This window comes from Myotis yumanensis, unplaced genomic scaffold, assembly GCF_028538775.1.
Source record: "Myotis yumanensis isolate MYYU_CA2020_CCGP unplaced genomic scaffold, mMyoYum1.0.hap1 SCAF_22, whole genome shotgun sequence".
Lineage (NCBI taxonomy): Eukaryota > Metazoa > Chordata > Mammalia > Chiroptera > Vespertilionidae > Myotis > Myotis yumanensis.
Window position 1 is genome coordinate 4,184,375 of NW_027223773.1, and position 18,010 is coordinate 4,202,384.

An 18,010-nucleotide genomic window follows, 5' to 3' on the forward strand; every position below is an offset into this window, starting at 1 on the left:
CTCCCACGGGGGCGGGGGGCTCCTGGGGCAGGGCTGGGACAGACCTGACAATCAGGGGTCCCCCGATGTCTTAGTGGGACGGCCTGAATTCTCCCCCCACCTGCCCGCCCTCCTCTGGGGTGGTGAACACCTGCTTCTCCACCTCCGGCCCCTCCCTCCGCCCCCCCTTCACCCCCCCCAGTCCTGGGAGCTCCTTTATATGAAGCAGGAGAGGCAGGCAGCATCTTCTAAAATGGCCTAGAGCAGCGGTCGCCATCCGGTGGTCTGTGAGGTCCGAAAGATTGGTGACCGCTGGCCTAGAGCATGCCGGGCTGGTGTGGCTCAGTGGTTGAACGTCAACCTAGGAACCAGGAGGTCACGGTTGGATTCCCGTCAGGGCACAGGCCCGGGATGTTACCTTGATCCCCAGTGTGGGGCGTGCAGGAGGCAGCCGATCCATGATTCTCTCTCATCATTGATGTTTCTCTCTCTTTCCCTCTCTCTTCCGCTCTGGAGTCAATAAAAATATATTTTAAAATAGCTTAGGGCAGGTCCCCAGAGAGGGTGGGAGTGGGGCGCTCTGGCTCGAGCCAGCTCCTCGGGATGGGGAGGCGGCGGAGCCGGGTGACGGTGGCTCTCTGTGGCTCAGATCTGTCCCTTGCAAGGACCCGATGACTCATTCCCCTCCCAACCCAGGCGCCCCCCTCGAGTGTCTGAATACCCTGCATGTGACTGTCACACGCAAAGCCGCGTCTGGCCTTCACTGACTTTATTTTCTCATGCGGAGTCCACTGGTTTGCTGTCTTTTCAAAAAGAGGCTGCCCGCTGGCATGGCTCAGTGGTTGAGCGTCGACGTAGGAACCAGGAGGTCACTGTTCAATTCCCGGTCAGGGCACAGGCCCGGGTTGTGGGCTCGATCCCCAGTGTGGGGCGTGCAGGAGGCAGCCGATCCATGATTCTCTCTCATCATTGATGTTTTCATCTCCCTCTCCCTTCCTCTCTGAAATCATTTAAAAGAAAGGTGTAATCAGAGCACTGCTTTTATTTTTTTAATTTTCTTAAATATATTTTTATTGATTTCAGAGAGGAAGGAATAGGGAGAGAGAGATAGAAACATCCATGATGAGAGAGAATCATGGATTGGCTGCCTCCTGCACACCCCCTACTGGGGATCGAGCCCACACCCCGGGCATGTGCCCTTGACCAGAATCGAACCTGGAACCCCTCTGTCCGCAGGCCGACGCTCTATCCACTGAGCCACACCAGCGAGGGCCAGGGCACTGCCTTTAGAAGAAGGGCCCTGGTGGGGCTTGGTTAGCCACAGGCCAGCCTCACACACACGCCCCGCCCAGGAGAAGGGATTCCAGGCCCGCAGGAGCCTGGAACCAGAACCGGAACCGAGCCGGCCTGGGCAGGCTCAGGGTCAGCTTAGCCAGAAATTGCTAGAGAGACACACAGTGTACCTCCTGTGAACAGCAGCCAGACACAGGCAGGAACTAAGAGGGTTAGGAACTGTGATAGGGCCCCAGATCGCCCTGAGGCCAGAGGGAAATGCTGGGCTGCTCTTCGTCACAGGGGAGAGCGGTGTATTTTATAGTTAAGTGGTCCTAAGCGAGTTTAATTTGTAATTGGGAGTTCTGGCTAGGATCTGCTGCTGCTGTTCAAACAAAACAGTGGGTGTATGGTCCCTTTCTTCTTCTTCTTTTTTTAATATATATGTTTTTATTGATGTCAGAGAGGAAGGGAGAGGGAGAGAGAGATAGAAACATCCATGATGAGAGAGAATCACGGAGCGGCTGCCTCCTGCACGCCCCACACTGGGGATCGAGCCCACAACCCGGGCCTGTGCCCCGACCGGGAATGGAACTGTGACCTCCTGGTTCATAGGTCAAGGCTCAACCACTGAGCCATGCCAGCCGGGCTGAGCTATTTTATTTCTAACGGGGGCCACAGAGCAAAGGGACTCTCTGGTATTTGCATTGTTCATTACGACATTCCTCCGCTCGGGAATTGAGGGCCTGTGGGAAACGCCATCACTGGACATGATGATGCCTCGTTTTTAAAGCAAAATCAGACCAAATCCTCTTCTCTACAAAGCATCCGTGCTGAATGCTTCACAGAGTCACCCAACACAGTTTATCTGCTCCAGGCACGAGCCAGAGCGGGCTGGGCCACCTGCCCAGACACCCGCCGGCCAGTCCTCTAAACCAGCAGGTCGGCCGCCAACCGGTGGCCCTCGGACGACTGGTGATCCGCGAGGTCCGAAAGGTTGGCGACCGCTGCACCCCTGCAGGCCGGGGGCTGGGCGGGTTAGGGTCTGCCGCAGAGGGTCCCTGGGAAATTTCAGAGGTGTTTTCCAGCCGAGGTTACCATACCCCAAGAGACACCCAGCTATTCGTGGGTCCCCTGTAACCACTCTCAGGCATGGAAAGGGCACGTTGGTGGGGTGGCCACACCCCATTCCTTCGGGTTGAGTCGGTCACAGAAGGCAAAAGTGAGATGGGCCAGAAGCAGCCGCCTTTTGTGGCCTTTGTGCAAATCCCATTCTTGGGCCTTTTCTCAGTAGAATGATCGTAATTGCATTTCCCTCCTTGGCTGTTGTCTGCGTTAAGCGGAGCAAAAACAAAATGATTTGTGTACTCAGCGTCCCCGCTCAGGAGCACGTTGGGAACCTCCCTCGCGCTTCCTGTCTGAGTGCCTGGCTTTATGGCGCTCGAGTTTAATGAGTTCCTCTCAATCACACATGCATTATTAATTTATAAGAAAATAAATTAAAAGCCCTGGGAGCTACAGCTCCCTTGCCGCAGGAACGTATCGTCAGAACCATTTCGTGGCATTATTTGCTGCTTGTTTCTCTTGGGTTTGGGGGAAGGATGGGAATTTTTTCAAAGAAAGGCTTTAAGCCGGGCCGTTATGGCTCAGTCTTTGAACATTGAGGTGTGTGAACCAGGAGGTCACGGCACATGCCCGGGTTGCGGGCTCCATCCCCAGTAGGGGGCGTGCAGGAGGCAGCCGATCAGTGATTCTCTCTCATCGTTGATGTTTCTTTCTCCCTCTCCCTTTCTCTCTGAAATCAATACAAATATATTTTTAAAAAAGAAAGAAGGGCTTTAAGTACCCACCAAAGAAGGGGGACAGGCTGGTTAATATTTCATTATGAATTAGTGTTGGGGTGTTGGTCTTTCAAATGTACTTGGTTCTTTTTGAGCGTCCGGTTTGGTGAATTTTTGTGAAAGTTGGGTGAGCGCTGGTGTGTTTAAGCTCAGACAATGCCCTTGTATCCTGGCGCTGAGAGTGGCCTGAGGGATATGAGGACATTTGCATTTTGCAGAATCCGTTTTGGGGGGCAGGTGAGGCTACGTAGATCTTCCTTAGAGAGGAGGGAGGGAGCCACGCCCCCGGCTCACAGGAGTCCCACGTGGGCGGTGGGAGTAATAGCCACATAGAAATTCTATGAAAGAAAAGAGCCCGTTTACAAGCTCAGCCCAAACCCCGTTAAGTCCCTCGTCATAAACAGCAGGGTTTATAGGGCCGCTGTGAAGAGAACATTCAACTCTGCTCAAACTCAACAACATCAACGTGTCAGCCTCCCCACGTGCATTTCTGAATTTAATGGGATCCCAGCGAAAACACCAAGAGCTTCGCGTTAGGCAGTGGACGAGGCAGCCCTGCAAAACAGCCGCTCAGGGAACGAGCTGTTCCAGCGACCAACTGCTTGCCGGGAAGCCGCGGGGATGAGAGCATGTGGGGCTGAGGCGTGTTATGAACATGTCTATAACTGGCATGGGAAACACACCAGGACATTGGTGTGGGGCTGATGCGTGTTATGAACATGTATATAACTGGCATGGGAAACACACCAGGACATCGGTGTGGGGCTGACGTGTTATGAACATGTCTATAACTGGCATGGGAAACACACCAGGACATCGGTGTGGGGCTGAGGCATGTTACGAACATGTACATAATTGGCATGGGAAACACACCAGGACATCGGTGTGGGGCTGACATGTGTTATGAACATGTCTATAACTGGCATGTAGAAACACACCAGGACATCAGTGTGGGGCCGCGGCATGTTATGAACATGTCTATAACTGGCATGGAGAATTCACCAAGACACCCAGCAGCAGCCCTGAGGCACGGAGAGCTTTGGCATCTGACACGTGTGGGATCTCACACAGTGAGGGGACACAGAGAGCTTCCGCCCGTGAATGAATCAAAATTAGATCTTGTTTTATTTTTGGTCAGATCGGGGGAAAAATAATACACGTTTTGGTGTGCCACAGAATTTTAGTGATCGGTTTATGTGGGCCATGGAAGGAAATGGGTTGACAGTCACTGGCGTAGCAGGATCATCTGAAGACATTTCAGACTCAAGAACCTTCTGTGCTCCTCAGATAGCATTTGACGCCCTTTGTTTTATTTTAAATTTTTATCTCTCATAACCTTCATCACCAAAAAGGTGTGATTGTTGACATTTTACAGTTTCCCAGTGAAACCATATCAATTTAAGTTAAACACCCAAAGCATTGGCAGATTATAAAGATAGACAGACAGACAGACAGGTAGATAGACGACAGATAAATAGGGAGGTGATGGACCATATTCAATGACAAGGAAACACATCCAAGAAATATTGTTCAGTGAAAAAGCACAATAGCCCTAGCTGGTTTGGCTCAGTGGATAGAACGTCAGCCTGTGGACTGAAGGGTCCTGGGTTCGATTCCGATCAAGGGCACATGCCCGAGTTGCGGGCTCGATCCCCAGTAGGAGGCACCCGATCAGCGATTCTCATCATTGATGTTTCTGTCTCTCTCTCTCTCTCTCTCCCTCTCCCTTCCTCTCTGAAATCAATAAAATATATATATATGGCAAGAAACTATAAGCCAGATGCATGCTGGGCACAGCTTCTGACCAGAGCCGTCTCCTCTGTTGTGCGGACTCTGATCGAGGCGGAGTGGAACTGTTCTTATTCCCGGGTGGGGGTTTTTCTGTTAGTCAGGCTGCTGTATTCAGTGACCTCTTTGTTTTGATGCCGATCTCCTTGCCTCGTGAGATCACAGCTGCAGGACAAAGCCAGGTTCACCCAGGCCCCTCTGTGTTGAAAGCTCATTTTGCCAGCGATGGCACGGCCGTGTTTTGAGGGCTTGTGGGAGAAGACGTTGGGGAAGGAAATGGTAGTCTAGGTAAGTAGGGCAGGTGCCAGCGTTTGACCTTGAGACTGTGGAGGCCCCGTCTCCGGGAAGGTCGTGGGGATGGTGTGATTGAATGTTCTCAGGTCTGTGGGCCGGCCCTTTAGTTCTGGTCACTGGGATGGCAGTTCCCGGGGCATGGTGTCCCCAGGAACTCCCCGGGGGCTGGTTCAGGTGTGGGTTCCAGGCTTGTGTCTAGACTTTCTGGTACCTTCTGCCCGGAGGACCCGGGCTCTGAGTTTATAACAAGTGCCCGGGGCGCCCACACGTTCTGGGGGAAGCTGCTGTGGGGATTGAAAGCAGCTTCCACCTGTTCCAGAAACTTCACCTGTTCTTTCTTCAGCTTTTCTCACTTGGAGAAAAACTCCACCGGTTTAGAGGGAAGGAGCGAGGCCTCCCTCCGTAACTCAGCTACCGGTTCAGTAATGACATCTGGGATGAAGGAAGAGGTCACGGTGCTCCGGGAGCCCCGCTCAGGGTCCCCGGGAGCCCGCTGGACGGAGGTTTGGGTCTTGGATTCCAGTGTCCTTTGTGTGGGGTGTGGGGTGTGGGGTGTGGGTGGTGAAGACGAACTGGCCCAGGCTGGGGAGTAAACTGGGTGTTGAGGGTATGGAATTCAGCGATCTGGGTACGGTGGGCAAGTCTCTCATCCTAGAGCCTCGCCTTTCTCACTTACTGAGAGGGGAGAACTGAAACCCCAAGTCACGTGAGGATGATTAGGTGACAGACTCGGGGAAGAGGCCCCGAACGTCAGCCCCTCGCTTCTCCCTCTCCGGCGCCTCCATCACAACCGACCAGGAGCAGGGACAGGCTCTGACCGGCCAGTTCTGTGCCTGCCCCTCTCCTGTGGCCCCCAACATACACGGCGTGGTGCCCCTCGCAGGGACGCAGTTAACAATCAAAAGGTTAGTGTGGGCAACGTTCCGTTCTTTAACATGAGGACAAGCCAAGGAAAATAGAAAGGCTTATGGAAAAATTTCTTTTTCTCTTAAAGACAGAAGTCATTTTGTGAAGTACCTTTTTGGCTAATGCAGTGCCAACCGGATCCTCTCCTCATGATTCCCCTTCCTGGCCCTCAGGAGGGCCTGTGGCATTGGAGGTTGGCAGACCCGGGACCCGAGGGTGCCAGAGGCCTCCCTCACCCCCATCCCATCAGTCCACTTCCTGCGGGTCAGCCAGGGACACAGTGCAGCTTCAGGGACGGTTCCAGAAGCAGGTTTCTGGCTGTGGCCCCCGGCGGGAGGAGAGACCCGGGCAGTTGCCAAGGCTCGGGCTCGGCCCCCACCTTCTTCTCGCTCCCCCGGGTGGGGGCTGGGCCTCAGTCTGCATTAGGGAAGCAGGGTTGTTTGTGTCCTGACATTAGTTGGTTCAGTAGAGCTGATGAGTTAGTTTCCAGGCGAACGGCTGTTTGCCTACTGGGTTTGGTCTTGGGTCAACAGTGGGCTGTTGACATTTCCAGGTGGTCACAGTTCTGGGTTACAGTTCGTATTTGGAGCAGGTGTGCCCGTGGTCACGGGCTTTGTGTTTGGTGACTTTGCTGAGGGGCTCAAACCCACACCCACAGGATGTTGCTGGTGAAAGAGGAGTTGCTGGCCCGGCCGGCGTGGCTCCGGGATTGAGCGTCGACCTAGTAACCAGGAGGTCACGGTTCGATTCCCGGTCAGGGCACAGGCCCGGGTTGCAGGCTCCATCCCCAGTGAGGGGCGAGCAGGAGGCAGCTGATCCATGATTCTCTCTCATTGATGCTTCTATCTCTCTCTCTCCCTTCCTCTCTGCAATCAATAAAAATATATTTCAATCAATCAATCAATCTTGGCCAGCATGTGCCTCGGTTGGTAGGAACCAGTGGCTGGGGCCTTCCGTCTGCCCAGGAATGAGGAGCGTTAGGCTGTCATATCAGTTAAGTGGAGGTCAGTCAACCTCCTGTGCTCCCTTCCTTGTGCCCAAGAAGAGGTCTCTGGCAGGTGGACTGATGGTCTTTCTCTCTCTCGGGTTCCCTTGCAATCAAGGTCTGTGTGGGCAAGGCAGCTGACGCGGGTGAGGGCACAGTTTTGGGTCTCCCGTCAGCACCAGGCTCACTAGCCTGGGGTCAATTACCTTCGTCTCCTTAGAGCTAAAATCTGCTCAGCGGAGCTGTAACCCCTCAAAGGGCCACCAGAGCTCTACTGGGCCCAGGAATCTCACCTCCAGGATGGACCCATCTCCAGGATGGATCCCCACGCCCCTCCCCACTTCCCATCAGCCACTTGGGCTGCCAGTACCCTGCCATGTCTGCATGCCCTTTCCCCCCATGTCTACATCCATCAAACTTTGCAGGAATCAAAGGCAGGTTCTTGGAAGGGATGTAAGCTTCCGGTTGGCTTTGGATGACTCCTGTCCCAACATGAATCATTTTTTTGTAACAGTGAGTCAGAGGGAACTTGGAAATCCTACTGGCACTGTGTTCCCGTAAGAAGGGTCAACCTCTTAGTTAAAAGAGGTTGACGTTATTGGCACGATCCTTGCACCACCTTCTGTTGAAGCATCAGGGGCCAACCTGACATGCACAGAGGGAATAACACGACATCAGATCATTGCACGATGTTCTCTTCACTGCACATCCATAAATTATATCCATAAAAGCCTAAGCGACCGTTAGGACCAAACAACCAGAACAACCCGTCGACCAGTCGCTATGATGCACACTGACCACCAGGGGGCAGACACTCAACGCAGGAGCTGCCCTCTGGTGGTCAGTGCACTCCCACAGCCAACCTCCCGCGGCCGCTGCCCCCCCCCCGACACCTGCCAACCTCCCACAGCCCCTCCCCCCTGCCAGCCAGCCCCCCCATAGGCCTCGATTGCCAGCCAAACCGAGGGACTCCACCCGTGCACAAATTCATGCACTGGGCCTCTAGTAATGATAAATAAAAAGCTCCCACCCTATCTATAAGTGCTTTTTTTAAAAAAAAGACAGGGTGGCCCTGGCCCCTGTGGCTCAGTGGTTGAGCGTCAGTCTATGAACCAGCAGGTTGTGGTTCGATTCCCGGTCAGGGCACAGGCCCGGGTTGCAGGCTCGCTCCCCAGGGTGGGGCGTGCAGGAGGCAGCCGATCCATGATTCTCTCTCACCACGGATGTTTCTCTCTGTCCCCTCTCCCTTCCTCTCTGAAATCGATAAGAAACAAAACAACGGAAGAGAGAGACGGGCGTAGGAGAACGTGCGACGGTAATAACACTGCCTTCTCTCCTGTTTTAGGGAATGCTGTCGGTTTTTTGGAGGCAATGGCTTGACTTTGAAGGTGTTTTTCACCAAGGCAGCCCCGTTTGGTGTCCTGTGGACACTCACAAACTACCTGTACTTACACGCAATAAAGAAAATAAACACCACGGACGCCTCCGTGCTCTTCTGCTGCAACAAGGCGTTTGTGTTCTTGCTCTCGTGGATCGTTCTCAGGGACAGGTTCATGGGCGTGAGGGTAAGTCCTGGCTGCCCGCCTCCCTCCCGCGCTCATGCCGACCACCGCCCGCCCATCGGCTTGCTCGTTCGCTCCGTGCGCTGGCCCCCGAGCCCGAGCTGCTGGCCGCCCTCCTGCCGATCTGGCGGCGGCGAGGACCCCGGCAGGGGGCCCCTGTTCTCGGTGTGCCTTGCAGACCTTCTCGCTTGCAAACCATACTCGACAAGCGCCCATGAAAGCACCTTTCATTTCAGGCTTCTCCACAAGCGTTCCCTGAAGTGCGTGCCCGGCCTGGGGAGGGTGTGTGGCCCTCGCCGGTGTGGCTCCGTGGAGAGCGTGTGGGCCTGTGGACTGAAGGGTCCCAGGCTCGATTCCGGTCAAGGGCATGTACCTCGGTTGCAGGCTCAATTCCCAGCCTGGTCTGGGAATTGACAACCAATCATGTGTCTCTCGCACATCGATGTTTCTCTCTCTCTCTCTCTGTCTCTTCTCCTCCCTCCTATTCTCTCTCTAAAAAAGGGGGGGGTTCCCTCGAGTCCTAGAGCTGGTCTCGCCTGGCTGTCTTGGCCTTGTGGCCAGTGTGGGCTGTGCTGCAGCCTCGGCACCAGGCCCAGCTGAACCAAGGAGGCGGCATCGGTGATGGACTTCCGGTCTCTAACCATCACCCCTCCTGGGGGAAGGCTGTGCCGGCCGCCTGACAGCTCCCGCTCTGAGTGGTGCTGGGTTTCCCTCGTCTCACTTTCTGGAGCTCAGGGAGCTGGTGAGATCCGGGAGGCCCAGCAGCTGGCCCGGGAGACAGGCAGGGTCCCCTGGATAAACCGGTGAGGATTCGCACCCAGAACGAGGCCTGCCTGCTGCACGGGTTCTCCCAGAACCTTCCCCTGGGTCATTTCCAGGGACTGAAGGGAGCTGACACTGCCCCCTGCTGGAGGGCTGAGGAACAAGCTTGAGTCTCCCAGACATAATGGTCTGGGAGTAGTTGGCAGAGAGGACTCGTGTTGTTAAGACAGTTACTCAGGTCACAAGGGCTGCTGTGCCAGAAGGAACAGGTGCAGGTCACATGACCAGACCAGAAGGAGCAGGTGCAGGTCACATGACCAGACCCCAAGGAACAGGTGCAGGTCACATGACCAGACCAGAAGGAACAGGTGCAGGTCACATGACCAGACCAGAAGGAACAGGTGCAGGTCACATGACCAGACCAGAAGGAACAGGTGCAGGTCACATGTCCAGACCCCAAGGAACAGGTGCAGGTCACATGACCAGACCAGAAGGAACAGGCGCAGGTCAGACCGGAAGGAAGCCAATGTGTCTAACGCTGGGACGTGCGGCCTCTTACGGCCTCGGGTGACCTGGGAGGATGGCCGGTGTCACCCGTGATGCTTCCATGTGCTCTTCCCGGCTGTTCAGACTCAGGGACCCTGACGCAGCGGGGACTCCAGCCCAGCGTCAAGCTGGCGTCTTGGTTCCCCTGCGAGCTGTCGAGCCTGGAGCCGGTCACTTCCCGTCTCTGAGCCTCAGCCACCTCGTTCCACACTAGCCGTTGGCGCTCACCTTCTAGAACCGTTCTGAGAAGGTGAGGCAGGCCTGGCCCGTGGAACTCGGGGTGGGTCTCTGTGTCGGTGAGAGGGCCCGAGGGGTCCCCCGCTTCTCCGGTTGGCGGTTGGCGGTGGCAGAGGCCTCCCCCGTTTCAGGAGGCAGTTTGGGGCAGAGGGAGCGGCCACAGCGGGAGAGCGTGGGGGCTCCGGGGCACGACCTCCGGCCCCTCCTAGCGCGAGGCCCCCCCGGCTGGGGCTAGGCGCTGGAGGAGGGAAGGCACTGGGGGAGCCAGCCCAGCCTGCGGCTCAGGGGAGGCGGGAGTGGGGGCGTCCGGCTGCACCCTCTGCCCGTACTTTCCAACCAGGAGAGGCTGACGAAGGAGCGAGAGGCCCAGCTGAGGTTATGGGCTTTTCTCTTTCTTTTTTTAAAAAAAAATTTATTGATTTCAGAGTGGAAGGGAGAGGAGAGAGAGAGAGAGAAGCATCCATGATGAGAGAGAATCATGGATCGGCTGCCTCCTGCACACCCCGTACTGGGGATCGAGCCCACAACCCAGTCATGTGCCCTGACCAGGAATCGAACCGTGACCTCCTGGTTCCTAGGTCGATGCTTAACCACTGAGCACACCAGCCGGCTGCCTGCTCTTTTGTCAGTTCCTGTTCTCTTGTTGGGAAAATCGCTGTTAACTCACTGCCTCTTTCTCTTAATGAGGAGTTGTACACGGTACACGTGGTGTTTGAACATGCAATACATACGTGATGTGTGAAGTGGCTAAAACAACTAATCCCGAGAGGTGGGCAGACAGACGGGGGCGTGTCTCTGCGGAGGGTCCCCGCCCCTCTCGGGAGCCTCTGTGTTATGTGCCGATGTGTCGTCTCGGGAGACTGTGGCGGGAGGAACACACTGGAATACGTCTGCCACGCAGGCACTGCCTGAGCCTAAACTGTGTTACCTTCACTAGCGACTCGACATCTAAACCGCCAAGGACGCCTGGAGTCAAATCGCAAAATGCAGTCGGCGGTGGCTCACTGTGTGAGTCATACTTTCCTGTTTGTATAAATATAGACACTGACTTTGCAGCCTGACGGGCCCGCACGCTGCCTCCCTGCTCTGCCACACACCTGCTGTGTGACTCCGGGCAACTTCCTTCACCTCTCTGAACCTGTTTTCACGTCTGTAAATGAAATGCGTGAAAATACCTCCCAACGTTGAGGGTTAAATGAGAAAATGCATAGGAGACACTTATGCCAGGACCGCTCCCTACATGTGAGCCGTGTGGTAGTGTTAGAGCAGAGGTCAGCTTTGAATGACCCGTAGAGCGAGAAAACACTCCGTCAACCCAGGATTGAAACTCGCATTGCACACGTTGGTCCTGCGCTCCCCGTGCCCACCCCCCACCCCCAGCGACTCTGCTGGGGCTCCGTGACCCCTCAGATTAGAACTTGGACTTCCCGCCCAGATGGTGTGGCTCAGTGGTTGGGCATCGACCTATGAACTAGGAGGTCACGGTTCAATTCCCGGTCAGGGCACATGCCCGGGTTGCGGGCCCCATCCCCAGTGTGGGGCTGCAGGAGGCAGCCAATGCATGATTCTCTCTCATCATGGATGTTTCTCTCTCTCTCTCTCTCCGCCTTCCTCTCTGAAATCAATACAAATATATTTTTTTAAAAAGAACTTGGACTTGCCTTTGGAGCTGGCACACTTCTCCCTGGGGAGCTATCCCAAAGTCACCATCCCCCGTGCATTCCGATGCTTTCCTTTGCACGACGGGGCGTGTGAGCATCTCCCTGGCCCTCCCCTCCCACCTGCGGCCTGTACCCGCCAGAACAGGGTGGAGGGAGCCATGAGGGAGGGCCCTGCAGCAGCTGAGAAGAGAGTCGGCACCCCTCGGGCTAGTGCCCCCTCTGTGGCCCTGCAGGCAGAGACACATGCCCCATTGGAGCACCCTGCGGCGGGCGTGTGACACGGGCCCTGATCTGCGGACCTCACAGGCCCGGTTGTCGGGATGCAGAGAAGTGAGACCACATGAGGTGCCGTCAGAGGGCTGGGAAGGAGCGGGGAGGTCACGGCCAGGCGCTGTCCGATCTACCCAGGAGCAGAGATTTAGAGGAGGCAGCCTTGGCTTGTTGTTCAAAGAAGGACTCAGCCCTGGCTGGTGTGGCTGAGTGGATAGAGCATCGGCCTGTAGACTGAAGGGCCCAGGTCCCATGCCCGGTCAGGGCACATGCCCAGTTTGCGGGCTCGATCCCCAATGCGGGGCGTGTGGGAGGCAGCCGATTGGTGGTTCTCTCTCGTCTTTGATGTTTCTCTCTCTCTCCCTCTCCCTCTCTGAATTTTTTTTTTTTTTTAAGGACCGAAAAGGAGGCCCATTCCCCTTAGCTCCTGAGCTCTCGGGAACATTCGGCCTCGTTGACAAGCAGGGTCCCTGGGTCCCTGCCCGCCCTGACGCTGTCGCCTTCCTCCCCTGCAGATCGTGGCCGCCATCCTCGCCATCGCCGGGATCGTGATGATGACCTACGCCGACGGCTTCCACAGCCACTCGGTCATCGGCATCGCGCTGGTGGTGGGCTCCGCGTCCATGTCTGCGCTCTACAAGGTAAGGCGGGTGCGCGGGAGCCTCCCGCCGTGAGGACCCGGGCATCGGTGTGGCCGCCTGGCCGGATTTGGGGATCTCAATGGTGCCTCGGCCTTAGGACCTCTGCCCCCGGTGCCCGAGCTCCCGGCAGCCTTGGCTCCAGCCCTCCAGACCCTCCCATTGGTGGCCAAACCTTTGTAGCATTTGGGGCAAAGTGGGTGTGGCCATGGGTCTTCAGGGTGAGATTGGTGATGTCATCGTTCAGCGAGGACTGGGGAAGGTCAGGGACCCTCAGTGGCCGGCTCAGTGTTTGGTGAGGTAATTTCCCACCAGATCAGACAGGGTGCGGCTTTGTCATTTAAATTTTTTTTAATATATTTTTATTGATTTCAGAGAGGAAGGCAGAGGGAGAGAGAAACATCAATGATGAGAGAGAATCATGGATCGGCTGCCTCCTGCACGCCCCACACTGGGATGGAGCCCACAGCCTGGGCATGTGCCCTGACAGGGAATCGAACCGTGACTCCTGGTTCATAGGTCGATGCTCACCCACTGAGCCCTGCCGGCCGGGCCAGAGATGGATCCGTAGGGTCCCCGAGAGGAGTGTGTGATCCTGGCTGATGCTTCTCACTCGTGTGGCTGCCTCGTCTTCACCCTGAAGCTGGGGTGCAGTGTTGTGAATGCAACGCGGACAAGTGTGAAGCCACGATTCGTGAGGGGCTCCCTCTCCAAGCAGCTGGAGAGGAACGCCACTGTGATGTCACTGGATTTGTGATGTCACTGGATTTGTGATGTCACTGGATTTGTGATCTGGGCAGTGAGCGCCGGTCTGACCGCCCTTCCCTGCAGGCCTGGCGGCGGGACTCGCTGTCAGGTGGCTCTGTCCTGTGGTCCAGCCCCAGCTCCAGGGCCTCACCGGGGCCCAGCTGGGCCGGCGGGGCCTCAGCCTCTCCGCTTCCCCGCAGGTTCTCTTCAAGCTGCTCCTGGGCAGCGCGAAGTTCGGAGAAGCCGCCTTATTCCTGTCCGTCCTGGGCGTGTTTAACGTCCTCTTCATCTCCTGCGTCCCTGTCGTCCTCTACTTCACCCGCATCGAGTACTGGAGCCCTTTCTCCAACATCCCCTGGGGGCACCTGTGCGGATTCTCCGTCCTCCTGTTGAGTGAGTAGCGCACCGGCCCGGTCCCCGCCCGTGATCCCGCCCACGGTGACTGGGAAACACTGCGTGTATATAACAAATGCCAACATTCAACTCCCTGCTTTCCTTTTTATTTTTTAAAAATATATTTGTATTGATTTCAGAGAGGAAGGGAGAGGGGGGAGAGAGAAACATCGATGATGAAAGAGAATCATGGATCAGCTGCCTCCTGCATGCCCCACACTGGGGATCGAGCCCACAACCCGGGCCTGTGCCCTGACCGGGAATCGAACTGTGACCTCCTGGTTCATAGGTTGATGCTGAACCACTGAGCCACGCCGGCTGGACGCTGGTAACATTTATTGAACACCGATAAGTGTCGGAGTTCAATAAATATGATCACCTATTATCATCATGAATGTCATTGTCATTGTTACTTGATAAAAGGCTGGTCTGGTGGGAGGCAGAAATGCAACCAGGAGGTGCCTCTTCATTTCAGTCTGAAAATGCAGACCCCAGCCCGGGCAGCGTGGCTCAGATGGCCGACCTAGGAACCAGGAGGTCACGGTTCGATTCCCGGTCAGGGCACGTGGCCCAGATGTGGGCTCGATCCCCAGTGTGGGGCGTGCAGGTGGCAGCTGATCCATGATTCGCATCATGGATGTTTCTCTGTTTTCCTCTCTCTCCCTTCCTCTCTGAAACCAATATAAATATATTTAAAAATAAGAAATAAAAATCCAGACCCCAGGACCCCTGCTCACACAGTCAGCCCTGCGTCCCTGCCAGCCAGGCGGGGAACAAAGGGTGAGGAGGCCCGTCCTCTTTTCCGGCGCCTTCTCACTGGTCACCTTTACTACATTTCTCTTCCTTCTTCAGGGAAGGAGGGGAGCTGAGCCATCAGGAAAGTCGTCCTTAATCCCCACATCCCAGAGCCTCCCCCCCCCCCCCCGCCCCGAGTTCATGGGGTCAGAGCCAAGGGCAGTGATCCGAGGAGCTGGGGTCAGATGGACCCCACGGAGGCCGGCCAGGGCCGGTTACGAGTAACTGCTTCTTCCTCTCCGTTTCAGCGTTCAATGTCGTGTTAAATTTCGGAATTGCTGTCACCTACCCGACTCTGATGTCTCTCGGGATCGTCCTCAGCGTGCCTGTGAATGCAGGTGAGTCTCTGCTTGGCTGTAGACAGACGCACGCATGCGCATTCATCGGCACGCACACGCTCCCACAGACACAGCACAGTGGGAGCCTGCCGCCTCACCCCAGATCGCTTGTCTCTTCTGTCACTTTGGGAGGGACCAAGTATTTATATTTATTATCTGCACAGGTCCCGTTCAGGTTTGGTCTTCCAAACGTAGTGATGTGCATACATGATGGATGAAATAATGCTCTTCAATTCTAAGAAGAAAGGATGTCGTTGTAGAAAACGTGGAAAGTACCAAAAATAGAAACGATCACGCGTTCATTGTCCTGACACCCACCGGTGGCCACAGTCAGGCTTCGGTTTATACAGGGTGGGGCCAGAGTAGGCCTATGTCTGTGAGCAGGTCACACAGAGTTTATTCTTGTGTGATTATTTAGTAATTATTGTATTTTTTCTTTTTCTTTTAAGGGAGAGGGAGAGAAACATCAATGATGGGAGAGAATCATTGATGGCCTGCCTCCTGCACACCCCACACTGGGGATCGAGCCCAAAACCCGGGCATGTGCCCTGACTGGGAATCAAACCCGTGACCTCCTGGTTCATGAGCTGACTCTCAACCACTGAGCCACACCGGCCGGGCAATTGTTGTATTATTTTCCATAGGAACAACTGTCAACCTATGTTTGCCCGCCCCCTGTCTATTTGCCTAACAAATCCGTGTCTGAACCGAGGTGAGTTGGGGGAATCAACTACAAGTTCAAGGCCTCCCACCAGAGGGAGTGAAGGGTGATGTGCCTGAGGCAGCCCCTGCTACTGGGCACAGAACCAAAGTAAGGAAGGTTCTGCCTTAGCCGGTGTGGCTCAGTGGATAGAGCGTCAGCTTGTGAACTGAAGGGTCCCGGGTTCGACTCTGGTCAAAGGCACATGCCCGGGTTGTGGGCTTGATCCCCAGTATGGGGCGTGCAGGAGGCAGCCGATCCATGATTCTCTCTCATCGTTGATGCTTCTATCTCTCTCTCCCTTTCCCTTCCTCTCTGAAATCAATAATAATAATAATAATAATATATATAGAAGGTTCTGGGGACATGAGAAGACAGCTCCCCGCCCACGGCCCACTGTTCTGTGAGGACCCACGCCTCGTCCCCTTGTCCCTCTAGCGCCCGGCTTCTCGCTGAGTAACCGCGTTCTCTGCCCCCGCAGTGGTCGATCACTACACCACCAACATCGTCTTCAACGGCGTCCGGGTGATCGCCATCGTCATCATCGGCCTGGGCTTCCTCCTGCTGCTGCTGCCCGAGGAGTGGGACGTCTGGCTGGTCAAGCTGCTCACCCGCCTCAAGGTCAGGAAGAAGGAGGAGCCGGCGGAGGGCAGCGGGGACCTAGGCTCCGGCCTCCAGAACAAGAGAAGGGCCCGGCCCTCCTTTGCCCGCTGACCCGTCTCCTGGACACGCAGGGACGCTGGCGTGAAGGGTCCGGAGGTCTGTTCCTGGCGGCACCTCGGTGGGCAAAGGTGTACATACCTGTACAGTCTGGGTCCCCTGGGTACGTCCCACGGTACTCATGGGCATGTCCAACCCGCTTGCTCTTGTCCACATCAGACCTTCCACTTAAGGTACCGACTCGACGCGCACGAGGGAAGAACCTGAGCTCTTTTTAAATGAATGTAAAGCGAGTAGGAACCATCCTGGCCCCGGCGATCTGGGGGCCACAGGTTCTGGTTGAGGCAGGCAGATCTTCTGTTCTGGATCTTCTCGACCGAAAACTCCATTGCACACTGTGATTACTCTCTGGCGGTGGGAGTCATTGTTTGTTTCAGACCAGAGCTGGACTCTTTATTTTTTTAAGGGATCACAAGGAACCAGAAGATAACTGTAAGTTAGTTTGGATGGACAGATGGATAGGAAGAGGGGACACACAAAAGGAGAATGGACATCGAAAGCCATCTCTATGCCGAGCTGGGGGGGCCGAGGGGAGCAGGTGGAGGAGGGTCAGGCCTGAGCCGGGTAACGTCGGGGGGCGGGGAGGGGGAGTCATCTGAGCCCCGCTCGCTGGCTTGCTCTCGCGTGTCTGTCTGAGGCCCCACCGGAGACGTTCCAGTGCCTTCTACAGAAACTTCATCTTGGCCTATGTGAAGCAAGTGACGTTCCCCGTCACTGGCGCAGTCTTATTGTTGAGATGTACACATCTTTAAAAACCAATAAAACGACATATGATGGGCGTGTGTGTGTGGGTGTGTGCGTGCGTGTGTCCAGAAGTGACCAAGCTGACGGCGGTGTGACGGAGTGTGGGTCGCGGTGTGACCCCGGAGGAGGGGGCCGCCGGGTCGCTTCTGCTTCGGGACCGAGACGGAAGCATGGCCTCCCGAACCCGTGCATCTTCTGATGCGACGCTTCAGTTCCAGGCTGTTGATCCCGCCGTTTCGCTCTGCCAGGAAACTCTATCTGTGATGAACCGGTGAAGAGGGACCAGAGGGGGCATTTAGAGTTTACTACTTATTGAAGTTTACATTGTTACATACGAAAGGGAAACCTTATTTTGAAAACGTTGTCATAACCCAAAGGTGCATAGGGGGCACGGGGCCCTGGCAACCTGAACTTTTTAACCGATAATTATTCTCCATTTCCATGACCCTGTTGGGCCAAACAGAGGAATAAATGGTTTAAAAAGAAGCGTGTCGTTGTCTTGATGGCGACGCGGGGAACGTTCCCAGCGCACCCGTTCTGACTTCCTTGCCTTCCTTACGCTTCCGCTCCCTGCAAGGCACCCAGACCCACCCGAATTGGGGAAGGAAAGACAACTCTGACTGTAAAGACAGATTTTGATTTCCGTGGAGTGAAAGGCAGGCAGGCAGCCAGGCCTCGAGAAAACAAGCCCTGAGCCCGGCCAGCACAGTGACATCAAGGACACAGCGCTGGCCCAGCCAGCGTGGCTCAGCGGTTGAGCATCCACCTCTGAACCAGGAGGTCATAGTTCGATTCCCGGTCAGGGCACGTGCCCAGGTTGCAGGCTGGATCC

General features: G+C 55.6%; 1 protein-coding gene across 2 annotated transcripts in view; it reads left to right on the forward strand.

Annotated features, from left to right (window-relative positions):
* Nucleotides 1-17,637, forward strand: part of SLC35F3 (solute carrier family 35 member F3) — a 50,875-nt gene extending 33,238 nt beyond the window's left edge. For both annotated transcript variants that reach the window (XM_070401031.1, XM_070401032.1), the window contains 5 exons: nucleotides 8,411-8,630; nucleotides 12,619-12,744; nucleotides 13,689-13,881; nucleotides 14,925-15,014; nucleotides 16,196-17,637. In XM_070401031.1, the coding sequence (XP_070257132.1) occupies nucleotides 8,411-8,630; nucleotides 12,619-12,744; nucleotides 13,689-13,881; nucleotides 14,925-15,014; nucleotides 16,196-16,428 (862 nt within the window). In that variant the 3' untranslated portion in view covers nucleotides 16,429-17,637. The remainder of the gene's footprint in view (nucleotides 1-8,410; nucleotides 8,631-12,618; nucleotides 12,745-13,688; nucleotides 13,882-14,924; nucleotides 15,015-16,195) is intronic.
* The last annotated feature ends 373 nt before the right edge of the window (nucleotides 17,638-18,010 follow it).